We start from the raw sequence: 22,691 nt of genomic DNA, 5'->3' as shown, positions 1-22,691 counted from the left end.
TAGGAGATTCCTTGCAAGGGCAATAGCTTGGAATAACTTAGAATCTCAATTCTTGATGTAGTTTCTTTTATAATAAAACATGATTTCTTTAAGAGACAGAGAATTTAAAAAAATTGAGAGCTCAATGCCCATTTTAATGGAAAACCATGTGGTCTCTCTTTTTTGTATGTTATATGGGGAGACTGTAGCCCTTCTTGATTGGCATGAAGAGGGGATATGTGATCCCCTCTTGGCATAAGATGCAATTGTATAAAAGTATATTTCCATACCTTACAAATGTAGCTAGAGTGGGAGTCAAGGGGGCACTGTCGCTATACTTCAACACGAATATCTAGGCAGCCTACTACTTTTTTCTTTGCAAGAGGAGGGGATGGATTTTTTGGAGTGGCATGATAGTATCTAGAACTTCCACATTTGACATGTTGAGTTATACCTGATAGAAGTTGCATCTTAATAATAGATTGACAACAAGATTATTTGGCTAGTCTCCCTGTACATAGGTGATTGAAACCTTCTTGGTGGTGGGGAAACACGATTGGTTTTGTTAGAGAGAGATCTGGTAGACATAGCTATATATTCTTAGATCAAATCCATAGAAGGGTTCCTCATCTCTAAGGTTATAACACTTGAATGCCTTTTCACAAATGGCCTCTTTTAGGAGATTGTTCACATGCAGCCTATCTTACAATGCTTTTGAGTTTATGCAATGGGCACTAGTCACATAAAGAGATCACCGATTTGGATTTTTATCATCATTTTTATAAAAGAGCTTTTATATACCTATCATCTAGTGTGACTCTCGCCTTCATACTATAAAAGGCACACTAGTACACCTTTCCCATCATGCACACTACACTTTATGCATTTCAACGACGGGAGCAAATAATTTAATGCTCACCTCTTGCTTTTACAAGTTTTGATCAAGAGAGTCTTGTTTGTTGGATCGTATTTTTACTCTATATCCATTAAGACTCCCTCATTTAACTTCTCATTTTTGTGATCGTAATGCCCATCTTTTTTTTTTATATTGTGAGGGTTACATTTGGGGATGAGAGAGTGGACATGACACTCAGGATATGGTATATCCATTGAGAGTCCCTCATTTAACTTCTCAGTTTTGTGATCGTAACGCCCAATTTTTTTTTAAATATTGCGAGAGCTACTTTAGAGACCACGACATCCTAGGTTCAATACCCACTCCCTTCTCCCACATGCCATCCGTAATGCCAATTAAGGCCTGGCCTTTTCCACAATATTTCTAGTCCTTGGTCCACTTTTGTGTTGAATACTTAATTTGAATTGAGGAAGAGTTTGCTAGGACATATGATGCAACCCTCATCTTGGATTTATTTTCTTATAAACAGTTTTTACCTTAGTGTTGTGCTAAGGTTTTAGGATAAGGAATACACATGTCAAAAAGACACTGAGGGAGAATGCAAGAGTCATGTATGCAAAGGTGAGAGTTTTGAGGAGAAAGGGGTGAGATCAGTGTATGTAAAGGTGTTAGGATAAGGACTACACATGTCAAAAAGAGATTGAGTATCCAAAAGTTAGGAGCATGCAAGAGTCGTGTATGCAAAGGTGAGAGTTTTGATGAGGAGAAAGAGATGGGAGTAGTGTTTGTATATGCTTGGATAAGGACTAGACATTGAGTGTCCAAAATTTAGGAGCATGCAAGAGTCATGTATGGAAAGGTGAGATTTTTGACCTTAGTGTAGAGACCTTGGTGTACACACCTTACTTTGAATAGTTTAAATTTCATTTATTCTTGCTTATTGTGCTCTCTCCCATGTTTGTCAAGATGCAATTTCTAACGTGATTAAGTGTAATAACTAGTAGGATTAGCATACTCTCAAATAAATTTATTTCTAATTTCCAATATTTTCCTTGGTGTACACACCTTACTTTGAATAATTTAAATTTCATTTATTCTTGCTTATTGTGCTCTCTCCCATGTTTGCCAATATGTACTTGCTAAAGTGAGTAAGTGTAATAACTAGTAGGATTACCATACTCTCAAATAAATTTATCCCCAATTTTCAACATTTATTTCTATTTGTTAGTTAGGACCTTAAGACACTTGGAAGAAGGAAACCCAATTTCTCAACACAGAAATTAGAGCATAACATATACTTGCACAAATTAAAAGCATAAACCTTAATAAACTAAAAAATAAATGAATAAGAGAGAGATGAAGAATAGAGTAGAGGTCACCGTCGACACAAGAGTGGGTTGAATCTCCCCTAGGATGAGTGTGGTCCTTGTACAACTCACCCATATTTTTATGTATTAAAAAAAAAGCACTTGCTTTCAAAAAGATAGTTCCAAAAACAAAGCACAAGTGTGCTTTTGAGTTTATGAGCATACAAGCTCTACAAAAATATAGCAAGCATTAGAATAAAGTCTTGGGTCTACCAAAAGTATAAAATACTATTTGGTATGCACAAAGGTATGAGGCCTTAGCCTTACAAAAATATTGATGCCTAAATGTGAAACCGTAAAAGGTGTTTACATGTCTTCCAAAATATCCCATAGTGGTTCAACACATTCCACCCACGATTAACACATTCCACCCGTCGCGATTAACACATAATCTACCTCTACTGATTCTTCGCTAACATCCAAAATAATATTAGTCAATGCACACAGTTGATTAAACACATTAATCCTAACCATATCATACCAATACACATAGCTTAATTAAACACACTATCCTGGTAAATGATATAAATAAAGGACGCATTCAAAATTAAATATCTCAAAATAACATGATGGGCGTCCCCATATAGGTTATGACTAACATTCCCTCTTGCTCGGGTTGCGATTGACCTCGATTATGTTGATGATAAGAGTGGATAAGATTTTGGTAAGAACATAAAAACTTTTATGGCATCTATAGGATGATTCTTGAAAGTCACAAGATACTTAACATAAGTGTTACCTATGTGTGTAGTGGTGGTCTCATGGTCAATAACAGAATCAAGGACAAGATGTTCTTCTTCATCTACCAATTCAGGAGGTTGTTTTAATGTAGGATGAGATGGTAGAGGTCCTCTAAAAGGTCAAAAGACTAAAGAGTTATGAATATGCCAAGTAGAAGGTAGCTCCAACTTATATGCATTATTATTGATCTTTGAAATTATCTTGAAAGGTCCTTAAAATCTAGGAGCTAGCTTAACTTTAGGGTTGGTCTCTACAGATGTAAGTCTCCTTTTCTCAAATATGTTTTTGTTTATGATTAGCGTACTTCATGTATTTCTCTTGAGCTTTTTAAATGTTCAACTTCACTAGTTCATGAACTTGGTCAAAGTCTCTAATAAAGGAATCTGTGTTAGTATATGTTCAATGCCCACCTCTCAGCATGTATCTCACATTGATGTATGGTGTACATTTGTACAGCCCCTGAGGAGAAGCCATTGGTGCACATATCTTTAGTGGGAACCCCAACTTAGATGTGTAGTTGTGACCGTTGATGGTTAGGAGATGATGAGGGGTACAAACATTAGCTGGGGGTCCGGCCTAAAATGGTATAGGGAATATTCCTTCATGTACTAAGTTCATCATTAGTGGGCGGCGGTCGGTGGGGACGCGTTATGAATACGCGGGCGGTGAGCCACATCAATGCAGCATAGTCGCCCACGTCTTGGACGTGTCCACCACACTACTTGCAGCACTATAAATGGACATAGTTGGCACAAGCAAAGGCATCCAATGCTTGTGAGTATATATTACCTATACTCTTAGTATGCCCTCCATCCAGAGTTTGTCTAGATTGCCATCTAAGCTCTACACTAGAGCGCATGGGTGGACATCACCATCATATTGTACATGTCTCTTGTTTGGTATAATTAGAATTTTAAAATTCTCTCCATTCTCTATTGCATTGTCTATTGTACTTTCTCTTGCTGTATCTATTTTCCACTGTGCCATATTCTTACATGGTATCAGAGCACTAGGTGCTCTTAGCAACAATAGTACATAACGTCTCTTGCTGTATCTATTTTCCACTGTGCCATATTCTTACATGGTATCAAAGCACTAGGTGCTCTTAGCAACAATAGTACATAAAGTCTAGTCTTTCTTTGCATAAAAGTAGCTTGGAGTGATGTCTACTTCAGGGTCCGGTGTTGCTGCTGCTGCTATTCCAATGCTATGCATCCGTCCACCTGCCTTCACTGAAGCAAAATTAGATGGAACAAATTACACTCTTTGGAAGTTCAAAATCAATGCCATCCTTGATTCCTATGAGACGCTGGAGACCTTTCTAGGAACGGACCAAGAACTGGTGGAAACCACTGACCCCAGCACACAAGAATGATTCCACTAGTAGATGCTGCTCTTCTTCAGGCATGGAAGCGGTAGAATGCAGATGCACTTTGTGCCATTGTTACTAGTGTAGGTGATTCTGTTCTTACTCTAATTCAACACACAACCAAGGCATCCATGGCTTGGACCATACTGAGAAATCAGTATGAGACCCAGAAAACCTAGAGAATCAACTTGCTGCTAAAAAGTTTGCTGAAGGAGAGGCTGCAGAAGTGTTTATCTCTCGGATCAAAAATCCGCTAGGCTGCTGTGGGAATCATAAATACCAGCGAAAGAGTTGGCTCGAAGATGCATCCGAATTCTATCGTTGCCAAAGTATGATGGCTTGGTTACGGCACTAAACACCTAGGTTAGAGTACCACGTCTTTCTTTTGAAGAATTTAATGCTATGCTATTTGAGCAGGAGATGTGGTTCAAGACCTGTGATGGTGGTGACACCGCATTTATGGCCAATGCAAAAGGCAAAGGTGGGGCAACTTCTAAAGACAAGAAGAAAAATCCCAAGAAGAAGAAGTTTTCTGGTACATGCTACTATTGTGACAAGAAGGGTCACACCGTCAAAGACTGCAGAAAGAAGCAGGTTGATGAGAAGAGTGGCACCATGAAGACTTCATGGAAGGGAAAAGAGTCAGCCAACAACACCCAAGCTGAGTTGGAACTCTGGGTTGCCATAGAAGAGGTATGCTCATCTGCTCAGGCTCCAATTGTTAACTATTCATGGATTCTGGATAGAGGGGCAACCTGATACATGACCAGTAAAAAAAATTGGTAAAATGGGGTTGGTGGAAAATTTACCTACATTTGCAGAATTGCAGGAACCATGTGAGGCTTATATGATGGGCAAGCAACAATGGAAGGCATTTCCACAAGATAGCAACAATCGAGCAAAGTCTCCTCTAGAACTGATACATGCTGGTCTTTGTGGTGGTGAGATGTCTACTGTTGCATTGGGGGGATCTTCTTACTTCATGTTGTTAGTCGATGATTACAGTAGGAAGATGTGGGTTTATTTCCTCCATGATAAGGCTGAAGCTTTTGGTAAGTTTAATGGTAAGTTTAAACAATGGCATAAATTTGTGGAGAATGAGACAAGACAGAAGGTGAAGAAGTTCCGGACGGATCGAGGAGGACGAGAATTCACTTCAGGTGAATTCAATGAATACTGCAAGGAGCATGGCATCAAGCACCAGCTCAATGCTACACATTCGCCTCAACAAAATGGAGTTGTGGAACGCCGCAACCGCACAGTCGTGAAAATGGCAAGGTGCATGATGAAAGGGAAAGGGTTACCAGACTCTTTCTAGGCTGAAGCAGTCAACATTGCAATTTACATTCTCAATAGATCCTACACAAAGGCGCTCAAAGGAATCACACCATATGAGGCCTATTTGGGTAAGAAGCCTTCATGTTCTCATTTTCAAACATTTGGTTGTGAATGCTACATGCATATACTAGATGAAAATAGAACTAAGCTTGCTGCCAAAAGCAAGAAATGTATCTTCCTTGGATACAGTACAGAGTCAAAGGCTTATTGACTATTTGATCCAGAGGCTAAGAAGATAGTGGTTAGTTGAGATGTGGTGTTTATGGAGCATCCACATTCAGTGGAGGACAGGGATCCGTCCACTTTATTATCAAATGGAGAAATAATCCACCATGTGCCCAGCCCAAGCACCGAAAAACTGAAGGAGGAGGAGTTTTTGGATGATGAAGACTCTCAGAAATCACACTAGCCTACCCCTGCACCTAAAGGACAACCACTTCCTACTTGGGTAAGGTAGCTCTTTGATGATGACAACCCCCAAACTGATGTTGCAAAACTTTAGCAGATGTCATAGGAATGTGTTAACCAATATGTGGTTAACACTCTTGATTTTGCTAGTTTTGATCAAGAGAGGCCCCTCTTTTTTGGATCGTATTTTTACTCCGTTTTTAATGACGACATCCACACCAACAACCCTATTTTTTCGTGACTGTATTGTCAGCTTTGTGTTCTATTGGATGAGCCTATGGATACATGTGGATGAGAGAGTGGACATGATACTCAGGTTATGGTATATCCATTGAGACTCCCTCATTTAAATTCTCATTTTTGTGATTGTGATGCCAAACCATCTTGTGGCATCACCATTGAGGCTTGGTCTTTTCCACAATTATATTTCTAGTGCTTGTTGGTCCACTTTTGTGTTGACTACCTAATTCAAATTGATGAGGACATATGATGCAACCCTCATCTTGGATTTATTTTCTTATAAATGGTTTTAACCTTAGTTTTGTGCTAAGGTGCTAGGATAAGGACTAGACATGTTAAAAATACATCGAGGGAGCATGCAAGAGTCATGTATGCAAAGGTGAGAGTTTTGAGGAGAAAGAGGTGAGATTAGTGTATGTAAAGATGCTAGGATAAGGATTAAACATGTCAAAAAAAGATTGACTATCCAAAAGTTAGGATCATGCAAGAGTCGTGTATGCAAAGGTGAGAGTTTTGATGAGGAGAAAGAGGTGAGAGTAGAGTATGTATGCTTGGATAAGGACTAAACATGTCAAAAAGAGATTGAGTGTCCAAAAGTTAGGACCATGCAAGAGTCATGTATGCAAGAGTTTTGACCTTAGTGTAGAGGCTTTGGTGTACCCACCTTACTTTGAATCATTTAAATTTCATTTTTTCTTGCTTATTGCGCTTTCTCCCATGTTTGTCATCAAGATGTAGTTGTGAAAGTGATTAAGTGTAATAACTGGTAGGATTAGCATACTCTCAAATTAATTTCTCCCCAATTTTCAACATTTATTTCTATAGAAGTGATGATTTTAGACTTGCATATTCAAAATATAAAAAGAGAGTCATGATGTTAGCCTTGGTATTTTTCACAAAGGTCAAGGTTAATACCAAGGCTTTACATACATACTTGTTTCAAGGTTTACACCATCAAGAGGTAAATAGAGGCTTCAATTTCTAAAACATAATCTCATAAGTGTGTTAGTGTCTAGATTTAAGACAAAGAGTTAAATGTAAGTGGTCACTCTTGAATCAAAAATTTGGTGAGATTTAACCAAATATAGGAAGACAAAGATTTAGGAGATTCCTTGCAAGGGCAATAGCTTGGAATAACTTAGAATCTCAATTCTTGATGTAGTTTCTTTTATAATAAAACATGATTTCTTTAAGAGACAGAGAATTTAAAAAAATTGAGAGCTCAATGCCCATTTTAATGGAAAACCATGTGGTCTCTCTTTTTTGTATGTTATATGGGGAGACTGTAGCCCTTCTTGATTGGCATGAAGAGGGGATATGTGATCCCCTCTTGGCATAAGATGCAATTGTATAAAAGTATATTTCCATACCTTACAAATGTAGCTAGAGTGGGAGTCAAGGGGGCACTGTCGCTATACTTCAACACGAATATCTAGGCAGCCTACTACTTTTTTCTTTGCAAGAGGAGGGGATGGATTTTTTGGAGTGGCATGATAGTATCTAGAACTTCCACATTTGACATGTTGAGTTATACCTGATAGAAGTTGCATCTTAATAATAGATTGACAACAAGATTATTTGGCTAGTCTCCCTGTACATAGGTGATTGAAACCTTCTTGGTGGTGGGGAAACACGATTGGTTTTGTTAGAGAGAGATCTGGTAGACATAGCTATATATTCTTAGATCAAATCCATAGAAGGGTTCCTCATCTCTAAGGTTATAACACTTGAATGCCTTTTCACAAATGGCCTCTTTTAGGAGATTGTTCACATGCAGCCTATCTTACAATGCTTTTGAGTTTATGCAATGGGCACTAGTCACATAAAGAGATCACCGATTTGGATTTTTATCATCATTTTTATAAAAGAGCTTTTATATACCTATCATCTAGTGTGACTCTCGCCTTCATACTATAAAAGGCACACTAGTACACCTTTCCCATCATGCACACTACACTTTATGCATTTCAACGACGGGAGCAAATAATTTAATGCTCACCTCTTGCTTTTACAAGTTTTGATCAAGAGAGTCTTGTTTGTTGGATCGTATTTTTACTCTATATCCATTAAGACTCCCTCATTTAACTTCTCATTTTTGTGATCGTAATGCCCATCTTTTTTTTTTATATTGTGAGGGTTACATTTGGGGATGAGAGAGTGGACATGACACTCAGGATATGCTATATCCATTGAGAGTCCCTCATTTAACTTCTCAGTTTTGTGATCGTAACGCCCAATTTTTTTTTAAATATTGCGAGAGCTACTTTAGAGACCACGACATCCTAGGTTCAATACCCACTCCCTTCTCCCACATGCCATCCGTAATGCCAATTAAGGCCTGGCCTTTTCCACAATATTTCTAGTCCTTGGTCCACTTTTGTGTTGAATACTTAATTTGAATTGAGGAAGAGTTTGCTAGGACATATGATGCAACCCTCATCTTGGATTTATTTTCTTATAAACAGTTTTTACCTTAGTGTTGTGCTAAGGTTTTAGGATAAGGAATACACATGTCAAAAAGACACTGAGGGAGAATGCAAGAGTCATGTATGCAAAGGTGAGAGTTTTGAGGAGAAAGGGGTGAGATCAGTGTATGTAAAGGTGTTAGGATAAGGACTACACATGTCAAAAAGAGATTGAGTATCCAAAAGTTAGGAGCATGCAAGAGTCGTGTATGCAAAGGTGAGAGTTTTGATGAGGAGAAAGAGATGGGAGTAGTGTTTGTATATGCTTGGATAAGGACTAGACATTGAGTGTCCAAAATTTAGGAGCATGCAAGAGTCATGTATGGAAAGGTGAGATTTTTGACCTTAGTGTAGAGACCTTGGTGTACACACCTTACTTTGAATAGTTTAAATTTCATTTATTCTTGCTTATTGTGCTCTCTCCCATGTTTGTCAAGATGCAATTTCTAACGTGATTAAGTGTAATAACTAGTAGGATTAGCATACTCTCAAATAAATTTATTCCTAATTTCCAATATTTTCCTTGGTGTACACACCTTACTTTGAATAATTTAAATTTCATTTATTCTTGCTTATTGTGCTCTCTCCCATGTTTGCCAATATGTACTTGCTAAAGTGAGTAAGTGTAATAACTAGTAGGATTACCATACTCTCAAATAAATTTATCCCCAATTTTCAACATTTATTTCTATTTGTTAGTTAGGACCTTAAGACACTTGGAAGAAGGAAACCCAATTTCTCAACACAGAAATTAGAGCATAACATATACTTGCACAAATTAAAAGCATAAACCTTAATAAACTAAAAAATAAATGAATAAGAGAGAGATGAAGAATAGAGTAGAGGTCACCGTCGACACAAGAGTGGGTTGAATCTCCCCTAGGATGAGTGTGGTCCTTGTACAACTCACCCATATTTTTATGTATTAAAAAAAAGCACTTGCTTTCAAAAAGATAGTTCCAAAAACAAAGCACAAGTGTGCTTTTGAGTTTATGAGCATACAAGCTCTACAAAAATATAGCAAGCATTAGAATAAAGTCTTGGGTCTACCAAAAGTATAAAATACTATTTGGTATGCACAAAGGTATGAGGCCTTAGCCTTACAAAAATATTGATGCCTAAATGTGAAACCATAAAAGGTGTTTACATGTCTTCCAAAATATCCCATAGTGGTTCAACACATTCCACCCACGATTAACACATTCCACCCGTCGCGATTAACACATAATCTACCTCTACTGATTCTTCGCTAACATCCAAAATAATATTAGTCAATGCACACAGTTGATTAAACACATTAATCCTAACCATATCATACCAATACACATAGCTTAATTAAACACACTATCCTGGTAAATGATATAAATAAAGGACGCATTCAAAATTAAATATCTCAAAATAACATGATGGGCGTCCCCATATAGGTTATGACTAACATTCCCTCTTGCTCGGGTTGCGATTGACCTCGATTATGTTGATGATAAGAGTGGATAAGATTTTGGTAAGAACATAAAAACTTTTATGGCATCTATAGGATGATTCTTGAAAGTCACAAGATACTTAACATAAGTGTTACCTATGTGTGTAGTGGTGGTCTCATGGTCAATAACAGAATCAAGGACAAGATGTTCTTCTTCATCTACCAATTCAGGAGGTTGTTTTAATGTAGGATGAGATGGTAGAGGTCCTCTAAAAGGTCAAAAGACTAAAGAGTTATGAATATGCCAAGTAGAAGGTAGCTCCAACTTATATGCATTATTATTGATCTTTGAAATTATCTTGAAAGGTCCTTAAAATCTAGGAGCTAGCTTAACTTTAGGGTTGGTCTCTACAGATGTAAGTCTTCTTTTCTCAAATATGTTTTTGTTTATGATTAGCGTACTTCATGTATTTCTCTTGAGCTTTTTAAATGTTCAACTTTACTAGTTCATGAACTTGGTCAAAGTCTCTAATAAAGGAATCTGTGTTAGTATATGTTCAATGCCCACCTCTCAGCATGTATCTCACATTGATGTATGGTGTACATTTGTACAGCCCCTGAGGAGAAGCCATTGGTGCACATATCTTTAGTGGGAACCCCAACTTAGATGTGTAGTTGTGACCGTTGATGGTTAGGAGATGATGAGGGGTACAAACATTAGCTGGGGGTCCGGCCTAAAATGGTATAGGGAATATTCCTTCATGTACTAAGTTCATCATTAGTGGGCGGCAGTCGGTGGGGACGCGTTATGAATACGCGGGCGGTGAGCCACATCAATGCAGCATAGTCGCCCACGTCTTGGACGTGTCCACCACACTACTTGCAGCACTATAAATGGACATAGTTGGCACAAGCAAAGGCATCCAATGCTTGTGAGTATATATTACCTATACTCTTAGTATGCCCTCCATCCAGAGTTTGTCTAGATTGCCATCTAAGCTCTACACTAGAGCGCATGGGTGGACATCACCATCATATTGTACATGTCTCTTGTTTGGTATAATTAGAATTTTAAAATTCTCTCCATTCTCTATTGCATTGTCTATTGTACTTTCTCTTGCTGTATCTATTTTCCACTGTGCCATATTCTTACATGGTATCAGAGCACTAGGTGCTCTTAGCAACAATAGTACATAACGTCTCTTGCTGTATCTATTTTCCACTGTGCCATATTCTTACATGGTATCAGAGCACTAGGTGCTCTTAGCAACAATAGTACATAAAGTCTAGTCTTTCTTTGCATAAAAGTAGCTTGGAGTGATGTCTACTTCAGGGTCCGGTGTTGCTGCTGCTGCTATTCCAATGCTATGCATCCGTCCACCTGCCTTCACTGAAGCAAAATTAGATGGGACAAATTACACTCTTTGGAAGTTCAAAATCAATGCCATCCTTGATTCCTATGAGACGCTGGAGACCTTTCTAGGAATGGACCAAGAACTGGTGGAAACCACTGACCCCAGCACACAAGAATGATTCCACTAGTAGATGCTGCTCTTCTTCAGGCATGGAAGCGGTAGAATGCAGATGCACTTTGTGCCATTGTTACTAGTGTAGGTGATTCAGTTCTTACTCTAATTCAACACACAACCAAGGCATCCATGGCTTGGACCATACTGAGAAATCAGTATGAGACCCAGAAAACCTAGAGAATCAACTTGCTGCTAAAAAGTTTGCTGAAGGAGAGGCTGCAGAAGTGTTTATCTCTCGGATCAAAAATCTGCTAGGCTGCTGTGGGAATCATAAATACCAGCGAAAGAGTTGGCTCGAAGATGCATCCGAATTCTATCGTTGCCAAAGTATGATGGCTTGGTTACGGCACTAAACACCTAGGTTAGAGTACCACGTCTTTCTTTTGAAGAATTTAATGCTATGCTATTTGAGCAGGAGATGTGGTTCAAGACCTGTGATGGTGGTGACACCGCATTTATGGCCAATGCAAAAGGCAAAGGTGGGGCAAATTCTAAAGACAAGAAGAAAAATCCCAAGAAGAAGAAGTTTTCTGGTACATGCTACTATTGTGACAAGAAGGGTCACACCATCAAAGACTGCAGAAAGAAGCAGGTTGATGAGAAGAGTGGCACCATGAAGACTTCATGGAAGGGAAAAGAGTCAGCCAACAACACCCAAGCTGAGTTGGAACTCTGGGTTGCCATAGAAGAGGTATGCTCATCTGCTCAGGCTCCAATTGTTAACTATTCATGGATTCTGGATAGAGGGGCAACCTGATACATGACCAGTAAAAAAAATTGGTAAAATGGGGTTGGTGGAAAATTTACCTACATTTGCAGAATTGCAGGAACCATGTGAGGCTTATATGATGGGCAAGCAACAATGGAAGGCATTTCCACAAGATAGCAACAATCGAGCAAAGTCTCCTCTAGAACTGATACATGCTGGTCTTTGTGGTGGTGAGATGTCTACTGTTGCATTGGGGGGATCTTCTTACTTCATGTTGTTAGTCGATGATTACAGTAGGAAGATGTGGGTTTATTTCCTCCATGATAAGGCTGAAGCTTTTGGTAAGTTTAATGGTAAGTTTAAACAATGGCATAAATTTGTGGAGAATGAGACAAGACAGAAGGTGAAGAAGTTCCGGACAGATCGAGGAGGACGAGAATTCACTTCAGATGAATTCAATGAATACTGCAAGGAGCATGGCATCAAGCACCAGCTCAATGCTACACATTCGCCTCAACAAAATGGAGTTGTGGAACGCCGCAACCGCACAGTCGTGAAAATGGCAAGGTGCATGATGAAAGGGAAAGGGTTACCAGACTCTTTCTAGGCTGAAGCAGTCAACATTGCAATTTACATTCTCAATAGATCCTACACAAAGGCGCTCAAAGGAATCACACCATATGAGGCCTATTTGGGTAAGAAGCCTTCATGTTCTCATTTTCAAACATTTGGTTGTGAATGCTACATGCATATACTAGATGAAAATAGAACTAAGCTTGCTGCCAAAAGCAAGAAATGTATCTTCCTTGGATACAGTACAGAGTCAAAGGCTTATTGACTATTTGATCCAGAGGCTAAGAAGATAGTGGTTAGTTGAGATGTGGTGTTTATGGAGCATCCACATTCAGTGGAGGACAGGGATCCGTCCACTTTATTATCAAATGGAGAAATAATCCACCATGTGCCCAGCCCAAGCACCGAAAAACTAAAGGAGGAGGAGTTTTTGGATGATGAAGACTCTCAGAAATCACACTAGCCTACCCCTGCACCTAAAGGACAACCACTTCCTACTTGGGTAAGGTAGCTCTTTGATGATGACAACCCCCAAACTGATGTTGCAAAACTTTAGCAGATGGCTTACGCAGATCAAAGAGAATAGAGGAGCAGAGAAGGTCTTCTGAACACATTGTCAATATGGCCTTGATGGTAAGATAATGGATTTAGTAAAGGAGCCCACAAATGTAGAAGAAGCTTTGGCAGATCCAAAGTGGAAGGCATCAATGCAGTCAGAGTATGACAGCATCATAAATAACAACACTTGTTTGGGAGCTGGTAGATCGGCCACTAAAATGAAAGATAATTGGCACCAAGTGGATGTGGAAAGCTAAGTATAAGTCTGATGGTTCATTAGAGAAATACAAAGCTAGGCTAGTTGCACAAGGTTTTTCACAGGTTGAAGGTTTTAATGTCAGTGAAACCTTTACCGCCCCAATAGCTCGAATGACCATTATTCTCACAGTTTTTGCCTTGGTTGCTAATAAGAAGTGGCCAGTTTTTCAAATGGATGTAAAATCAGCTTTTCTGAATGGACATCTCAGGGAGGAGGTGTATGTCGCTCAGCCACCAAGGTTTGAGATGCCCAGATCCGAAAATAAGGTTTGCTGGTTGAAGAAGGCTTTGTATAGGCTGAAACAAGCCCCAAGGGCATGGTACCAAACGAATAGATACTTTTTTAAAAAAATTTGATTTTTCTAGAAGTGCATTTGATGCTAACTTGTATGTACTTAGAAAGGATGGCAAATATGTGATAGTTGTTCTCTATGAGGATGACTTGATTATCACTGGTAGCCATGAAGACTTGATTCAACAAACACAAGAAAGGCTTGGCTCTGATTTTGAAATGACAAACTTGGGGCTCTTGCATTATTGTTTGGGGATCGAGGTTTGCCAGGAGTCTGACAAGATCTTCATTTCTCAGCAGAAGTATGCAACAGAGATCTTGAAGGCATTTGGTATGACACATTGCAAGCCAATAAGTACACCAATGGAGGTAAACTTTAGGCTTTCTTCTGAGGACACTTCACCTTTGGTTGAGATCAAGATGTACATGAAGCTTGTCTCGGGAGTTTAATTTTCTTGTGTAATACTAGACCAGACATTTGCTATGTAGTTGGTGTGTTGAGCAAGTTCTCCAACAAACCAAGGGAAAGTCATTGGAATGCAGCAATGTGTGTGGTCAGGTACATCAAAGGTACTCTTGAGTATGAAATTACATACATATCTGGTGACTCCTTAGTGGGATATTGTGACTTTGATGGGGCTAGAGATTGTGACACCAAAATGTCAGTTTCAAGATATTGCTTCTCGCTTGGATTCGGTGTGTTCTCTTGGATTAGTAAGAAGCAACCCATAGTGGCACTTTCTTCAGCTAAAGCAGAGTACAAGGCCGCTTGTTTTGTTTCCTGTGAGGTAGTATGGTTGAGGAGGATTCTAGCAGATATGGGAGTTCTAGTGAGGCCACGACCTTATGATGCGACAATCAGAGTTGCATGGCCATTGCAAAGAGCCCTGTGTTTCATGCTCGCACAAAGCACATTGAGATTCAGTATCATTATGTGCGGGAGTTGATCGAGGATGAGATTGTGGAGCTAGAGTACTGTTCTACGGAGCAGAACTACACCCACATCTTCACCAAAGCTCTTGGGAAGGACCAGCTCACTCGACATTTCATGGACTTGGCATTGGGCCTTCAGGTGGACATTAAGGGGGGGTGTTAGTATATGTTCAATACCCGCCTCTCAACATGTATCTCACATTGATGTGTGGTGCACATTTGTACAGCCCCCCTTATGAGGAGAAGCCATTGGTGCACATATATTTAGTGGGATCCCCAGATTAGATGCTGGAAGGGGTCATAGTTGTGACCGTTGATGGTTAGGAGATGATGAGGGATACAAGCATCGTTAGCTAGCCCGAAATGGTATAGGGAATATTCCCTTGAATATTCCCTCGTGTACTAAGTTCATCATTAGTGGGCAGTGGACGGTAGAGATGCGTTATGGTGGGCGGTGAGCCATGTCAATGCAACTTGTCTTGGACACGTCCACCACACTCCCTGTAACACTATCAATGGACATAGTTGGCACAAGCAAAGGCATCCAATGCTTGTGAGCATATATTCCCTATACTCTCAATACTCCCTCCATCCAGAATCTGTCTAGATCACCATCTAAGCTCTACACTAGAGCGCATGGGTGGACATCACCATCATATTGTACCTATCTCTTGTTTGGTATAATCAAAATTTTAAAATCCCCTCTATTGCATTGTCTAGTGTACTTTCTCTTGCTATATCTTTTTTTCAATGTGCCATATTCTTACAATCTGGAGCCTCTATAGAATGTGAAAGTCTAGTCATAGGAGTAGACAAAACATTATCATAGACTATCTCAAATGCTGCTTTCTTAGTAGCAGTGTGAGGAAAATTATTATATGCAAATATTTATTCCATTGCTTAGGCTAAGATGAGATATATGATCTAAGCAAATCAAGTATGGTGCTATTTGTTACTTCAGTTTGTCCATTATATTCAAGATGAAAAGTAGTAGAGAAATCAAGTTTTGTTCCAAGATTACCAAACAATGTAGTCCAGAAATCACTACAAAACTTTCTATCTCTATCAGAAAAACTGTTACAACAATCTTTGGTAAACCATGATGTACAAACACTTGTTTGATAAATATATGTGCAGCTTGATATGTAGTCAATGTCTTTTTGCAAGTAATAAAGTAAGCCTCTTTGCTAAATCTATTGACTATAGTCCAAATCATATCCTTTTTGATAGAAAAGGAAAACCAATGAATAAAATCCATACTTATTTGTTCCCATGGTTTGTTAGGAACAAGTAAAGGCATAAGAAAACCAAACTTCTTTCCTTTATGACTCTTAATCTTTTGGCAAACATTTAGAAACAAACTTAGCAACATCTCTATGCATAGTAGGCCAAAAGAAATCGCTAGTAACTATTTGCAAAGTAGAGGATGCTTCTGTATGGCAGCCAACGAAAGGAGGTTAATGAGATTCTTCAATAATAGTTTGCCTAAATGGTTTAGTAATGCATAATCTCTTTTAGAAGAAAAGAAAACAATTATTAAAAGAATAATTGGGACATGGTAAGGAGTCATTATCTTTCAACTTGTTATATGTATCAAAAAAATCAAATTCATTTTCATAGATTCTCTTCATGTTATCACAAGAGATTTCTTCAATATAGCAGATATATTATTAATGGTAGGTCTCCTACTTAAAGCATCAACCATAACATTTTCGAGACCAGGTGTATATTGAATAGCTAATAGCTAGAAATTTTGAATAAAAGATTCCCACTTAATATGTTATTTGATATTAAAGGTTGAGAAAGTAAGTGTTTAATACTTTGTTGATCAGTTTTAATGATAAATTCAGAGCCTATAAGATAATGTTTCCAAATTTTCAATGCATGAACAATAACTTAAACAATTAACTCTTTATTATAGGTGCGATATTTAAGCTCAGATGGTTTCAATTTTCTGCTTCCAAAAGAAATTGGGTGATTATCTTGCATAAGCATAGCACCAATACCATGTCCATTAGCATCAGCCACTACCACAAAGAATGGTCTACGGAAATCTGGTAGTGTTAATACAGGTGCAGGGGTAAGTGCATTCTTAAGTGCATTAAAATATTTTTCATGCATGTCAGTCCAAAGAAAAACTATATTCTTTTTCAACAATTCACTCTAGTGATGTGCTTTATAAGCAAAGTTTTTCACAAATCTTCTATAGTAAGAACATAAACCAAGAAAAGATTTCAACTCATGAATATCCTTTGATTTAAGCCATGATCTAACGGTGTCTATCTTTTTAGGATCTAAATTCCTTTTTCAGACATGATATATCCAAGGTATTTAATTTCTTTTTGAAAGAATTCACTCGTGTCTGGGTTGGCATAAAGTTGATTTTCTTTCAAAAGATTGAATACTGTCTCTAGATGTTTCTTGTGTTCATCTTCGTCTTTGCTAAAAGCTAAGATATCATCAAAGAAAACAACTACAAAATTTTGGTGCTTCAGGAATATACGGTTCATCATGCGACTAAATGTAGCCGGTGCATTAGTAAGTCCAAAAGGCATTACTAAAAACTCATAATGGCCCATTTGCGTCATGCGAAAAGCAGTCTTATAAACGTCTTCTTCAACCATTCTAACCTGATGATAGCCTAACTTAAGGTCAATCTTGGAAAATAATTTGGCTCTTCTCAACTTATCTAAGAGATCATCCACATGTGGAATAGGATATCTATTCTTGACAGTATTCTTATTTAAAGCTCGGTAGTCAATACACATGCGAAACGTTCCATTCTTCTTTTTGATGAGAAGAACATGTGCTCCATATGGTAAACTACTAGGCCTAATAAGTTTCCTATCAAGTAGGTTCTCTATTTGAGATTGAATCTCTTTTTTCTCTAGAAAACTACTCTCTAAAGAGCCCTACAAGGAGGAATACTACCAAGGATAATGTCTATCCGATGGTCTTCTGATCTAGAATTAGGTAATCCAGGAGGTAACTTATTCATAAAATAATCTGAAAACTGTGAGATGAATGGTTGGTATGAGGTGTCCTTGGAAATTGTTTTAGAGGCAGAAACCTCATTAATCATGACTAGATAAGTCTTTTCCTTTTTCCTCATAGCTCGCTTAGCTTGGATATGGCTAAGGAGTGCACATTCACTAAATTCTATTAATCCTTTTAAGTATACATTCTCACCATTGAATACAAAAGATATGACATGAGAATCATAATCAATGTGAGGGTTATGCTCTCAAGCCTGCACCTTTCTAGTTGCACCTTTGCATTCGTATGATGTTATTCTTTTACTTCCTTTGTGCAATTATACTTTGTTTCTTGAAAAGCAGTTTTGATTTTATACTTTAAAGGAGTGGCATTCAATTTAAGAGCATGCACAAGTATTCATCGGGAATAAAATCATGCGTACTACCATCATCATGCAATATATTTACTTCCTTGTCCTTAATTTGTCCTTTTCTTTTTAAAAGCATATGAGGTGAAAATTGCTTTTCAATAGGTTTAGGCATACCTAGATCATCTGAGATATCTTTGTTTTTGGAATTACCCTCTTGCTCGGGAGAGAAGTTGTCATTCTGTGGATCTTCTTCTTCACCATCAATCATGAACTGACTTGTACGATTATTGACTTCTTCTTCGTCTCTGGGTAATTGGGTGCAATGTGTCCTTTTTGTTGACAATTGTAACATGTCACCACTCGAGGTTCGAGATACAAAATCTTGTTTCTTCTTTGCGTCATCGTTCTTGTTGTTGTAGTTTTTGTTGTTGTTGTTGTTGTGAGATGAATGGTTGGTGCAAGGTGTCCTTGGAAATTGTTTTAGAGGCAGAAACCTCATTAATCCATGACTAGATAAATCTTTTCCTTTATCCTTATAGCTTGCTTAGCTTGGGTATGGCTAAGGAGTGCACATTCACTAGATTCCCTTAATTCTTTTAAGCATACATTCTCACCATTGAATACAAAAGATATGACATGAGAATCATAATCAATGTGAGGGTTATGCTCTCAACCCCGCACCTTTCTAGTTGCACCCCCCTAGCATTCGTATGATGTTATTCTTTCACTTCTTTTGTGCAATTATATGTTGTTCCTTGAAAAGCAGTTTTGATTTTATATTTTGAAGGAGTGGCATTCAATTTAAGAGCATGCACAAGTTTTTTTGGAAATAAAGTCATGCATACTACCATCATCATGTAATATATTCACTTCCTTGCCCTTAATTTGTCCTTTTGTTTTTTAAAGCATATGAGGTGAAAATTGCTTTTCAATAGGTTTAGACATACTTGGATCATATGAGAGATCTTCGTTTTCGGGATAACCCTCTTGCTCGGGAGAGAAGTTGCCATCCTCTGGATCTGCTTCACCATCAATCATGAATTGACTTGTGTAATTATTCACTTCTTCTTCTTCTCCAGGCAATTGGGTGTTCTTTTTGTCGAGAATTGTAACATGTCATTACCACTCGAGGTACAAAATCTTGTTTCTTCTTTGCGTCATCGTTCTTGTTGTTGTTGTTGTTGTTGGCACCACGATTGTTATTGTTGTTTGAAGCAATACCCTTGGTATCATTAGTGTACCTGTCAAATTTAATAAACTTTCTAAATTTGTTAGCATGTCATTGAGAATCCTGTGGGGGTGGTCTAAATTTGTTAGCATGTCATTGAGAATCCTGTGGTGGTTTGTTGTCCTTTGGTACTCCATTCTTTCGCTCACAATTATGAAGAGACAATGAGGTTGGAACATATTGATCTCCGCTCAAAGAGTTGGCTTTAATCTAGCAATGAATTTGTGTTTTTGCTCCATTGTTCTCACTCGTTCAATGGCTTGGAGTTGGATGAGAACTTGCCAAAATTTGGCCACATATAGTTGTACAGTCTCTTTGTCAAGTTGACGAAGCATATCCCATTGTTGACGTGCTCTTGCTTTGTATTGAGGTGGCAAAAATTTCTTTTTGATGAGCTTTTGGAATTCTTTCCAAGTCCTAGGTCTTTCACGTCCTTACTTGATTGCATTCCATCACAATGACCAAATGATTTGCAGCACACTTGGCTTTGTCTTTCTCAGATAATTCTTCCTGAGAAAAAAAATTATCAAGTTTATTAATCCATGACAACACCGTTTTTGCATCCTTGCTACCCTCTTTGCTACCACAGGTAAAGCCATCACCAACAAGCAGTGGGATGCTTGAAGTCATGAGCCTATTCATGGGCGAACACAAGGATTCTGACCAATCCACTTGTAAGATATTCCACACATTGTCAATTTTCTCTCACAGGTTTTAATGAAGTAAAAGAGCACCTAGGGTGTGTACTCCAGGTATAATGAAGAGTAGACGTGTGTGTACTCCGTAGTACGATAATGCTAAGGTGCCTACAGTTGGGACAAACGCTAGTTCGAAGAGATGCCACCCTATGCACAGAAACCGTAGGAAGGTGAAATGGGGATGCAAGGGCATCCGCCTACCTATATATGTCGTCGTATCAAAGTTGTTCTTAATTCTTATGCATGTGGTCCCCAATAACGGTGTCACGCGTGAAAACGTCCCAAGTTTAGTCTTTGACGTGTTTTCTGCCGACCCGGTCCGAGCTGCTACAATGGCGTTAACATCCGAAGTTCGAACTTGTGAAAGTTACAAAGCTGCTCATAATCTTATAATCCTCGCTTCGTTGTCTTCTTTCTCGCTTCGTTGTCTTCTTTCTCGCTTAATCAATCACTCACTCTGCCTCAGCTTAATCAATCACTCTGCCTCAGTTTAATCGCTTCTTTCTCGCTTAATCAATCACTCTGCCTCAGTTTAATCGCCTCTTTCTCGCTTAATCAATCAATCACTCTGCCTCAGTTATGGGACACCATCACCACCATCACCATGGCCACCACCATGAAGAGCAGCAGCATCATGGACACCATGGCTATGCCGGCGCTCCTGCCGTTTACTATCCCCCTCCTCCCTCCGCGTACCCCCCACCAGCACCTCTGCCTTACGGCCATGGCGCCCCCGACCCTTACAACTACGCCATTCAGCCGGCTCCATACGGCGCCCCCTCCTTTGATCCTTACCGGCAGCAGCAGTTGAATCACGCCATCGCCGACCAGCATCGTCATGCCCGAAACGAGCACGCCGCAGAAGCGGGCGCAGTGGCTGCGGGAGCATTTGCTCTGGTATGTTCTTCCCCTTCTTCTAGGGTGTCTTGAATCTAGGGTTAGGGTTTACGTTTTCTCAATGGCGAATGAGTTTTCTGACTTTTCCTACGGCCCAAGGTCATGGTTTCTGATTGTTACTTGTAGTTGGATATTAAGATCCCGAGGGTCTAAATAGTTTGATGTAGTCAATTATTGCAATAGCAAGCCATGCACCGTTCTTAGGGTTAGGGTTTCTACCTTCTTGATGTTAATGGATGTTGTCATTCCTCTTATGTGCATCGTTTTAAGGTCGGTGTTTCGAAGTAGTATGAAAACCTAGGGTTACTGTGTGTCATGTTTAGGGTTAGAGGTTCTTGTTGTGTGATGTGGATGAGTGTTGTGATCCTGATGGCAGTATGAAGCACATGAAGCCAAAGTGGATCCAGCCCACGCAGGCAGGCACAAGCTTGAAGCAGAGATAGCAGGGGCAGCAGCTGTGGGCTCGGCAGCATACGCCTTCCATGAACACAAAGAGAAGAAGAAGGATGAGCACCTCATTGCCAGCCTTGGCGGCGGCCAAAGTCATCATGGCCATGGCCATGGCCATCACCACAAGCATGAAGAAAATCGCCATAAAAGCCATCACCACTTCTGGTGATATCATTGTCATGGAACATTAGCACCACCACTTTCTTTGTGTTGTTGGATTGTTTACGTTTTGGGTCTCTAATTATTTCTGACGCGGATTTCTATCTCAGCATATGGATTGTTATTTCATCAAGACTATCCTTTTTCTTTTTTTCTGTATAAATATTTTAAATTTGATTTCTTCACGTTATGCAGTCATGATGATGACTTGTTTTGCTGTGTGGATGTGAAATTTGGGAGATACTGTGCATTAGAGAGAAGAAATAAATTTCCGAAGCTCGCTCTCTCTACATGAAGTATATGTGTTCAAAGAGTCTACAGTATTTGAGAAACAACTTGACAAGCTTGTGAAAGTAACACATTGTGGAGGCCAAAAAAGTTGTTGATGATAAACCAGCCATGCTTGTATATGAAAAACGGTGTGTCTCAAGATTGAAGAAATTTGTGTGATTACACTAGCTCTGCAGCCATAAGATTTAAAGGATTGCAACCGAGTTACCTTAAGTATATGAGGAAACTGATGAGGAGTTTGATCCTAACATTGTACTTTTTTCCCTCTAAATGTTATAGTAAATTTTCAATTTGGATTTCCAAAAATCCCATTCAAGTAAACTATCTCAATTTTCAACGTCTTTATAAACCTTCTCTAACCTTCAAGTGATTGTCTGTAACAAGGAAGAATATCCTATGGAAAGAAGAAAGCTTTGCACATCAACTATATTCACAAAATCTTCCTCTAGTTATTTCTTTTTATTTTCCTGAATTAACATTAAAACTTTGGTTTGATATGGCTTATTCTTTCGCTCAAATGTCGTGTGCTTTCTTCTGCATGGGGAGCGGGGGGAGGGGGAAGAGGAGGAGGAAAACCTATCCCTTAT

General features: G+C 38.9%; 1 protein-coding gene across 1 annotated transcript; it reads left to right on the top strand.

Moving 5' to 3' along the window:
* Positions 1 to 20,674: 20,674 nt before the first annotated feature.
* Positions 20,675 to 21,942, top strand: LOC147633986 (uncharacterized). Its single transcript, XM_086805067.1, has 2 exons — positions 20,675 to 21,204; positions 21,581 to 21,942. Exons 1-2 carry the CDS (start codon positions 20,887 to 20,889, stop codon positions 21,821 to 21,823), a joined length of 561 nt encoding a protein of 186 aa, XP_086661193.1. The 5' UTR covers positions 20,675 to 20,886; the 3' UTR covers positions 21,824 to 21,942.
* Positions 21,943 to 22,691: the final 749 nt, after the last annotated feature.

Source organism: Cibotium barometz, chromosome 11 (genome assembly GCF_041138505.1).
Source record: "Cibotium barometz isolate CiBa-2024 chromosome 11, ASM4113850v1, whole genome shotgun sequence".
In the NCBI taxonomy this organism is placed as follows: domain Eukaryota; kingdom Viridiplantae; phylum Streptophyta; class Polypodiopsida; order Cyatheales; family Cibotiaceae; genus Cibotium; species Cibotium barometz.
This window is presented reverse-complemented; position numbering and strand designations above follow the sequence as displayed.

What these genes read in the sequence shown, in the direction of transcription:
- LOC147633986 (XM_086805067.1), top strand. Translation starts at nt 20,887, where the DNA reads ATGGGACACCATCACCACCATCACCATGGCCACCACCATGAAGAGCAG. An exon ending in CTGCGGGAGCATTTGCTCTG is followed by an intron (nt 21,205 to 21,580) that starts GTATGTTCTTCC and finishes TCCTGATGGCAG; the next exon opens with TATGAAGCACATGAAGCCAA.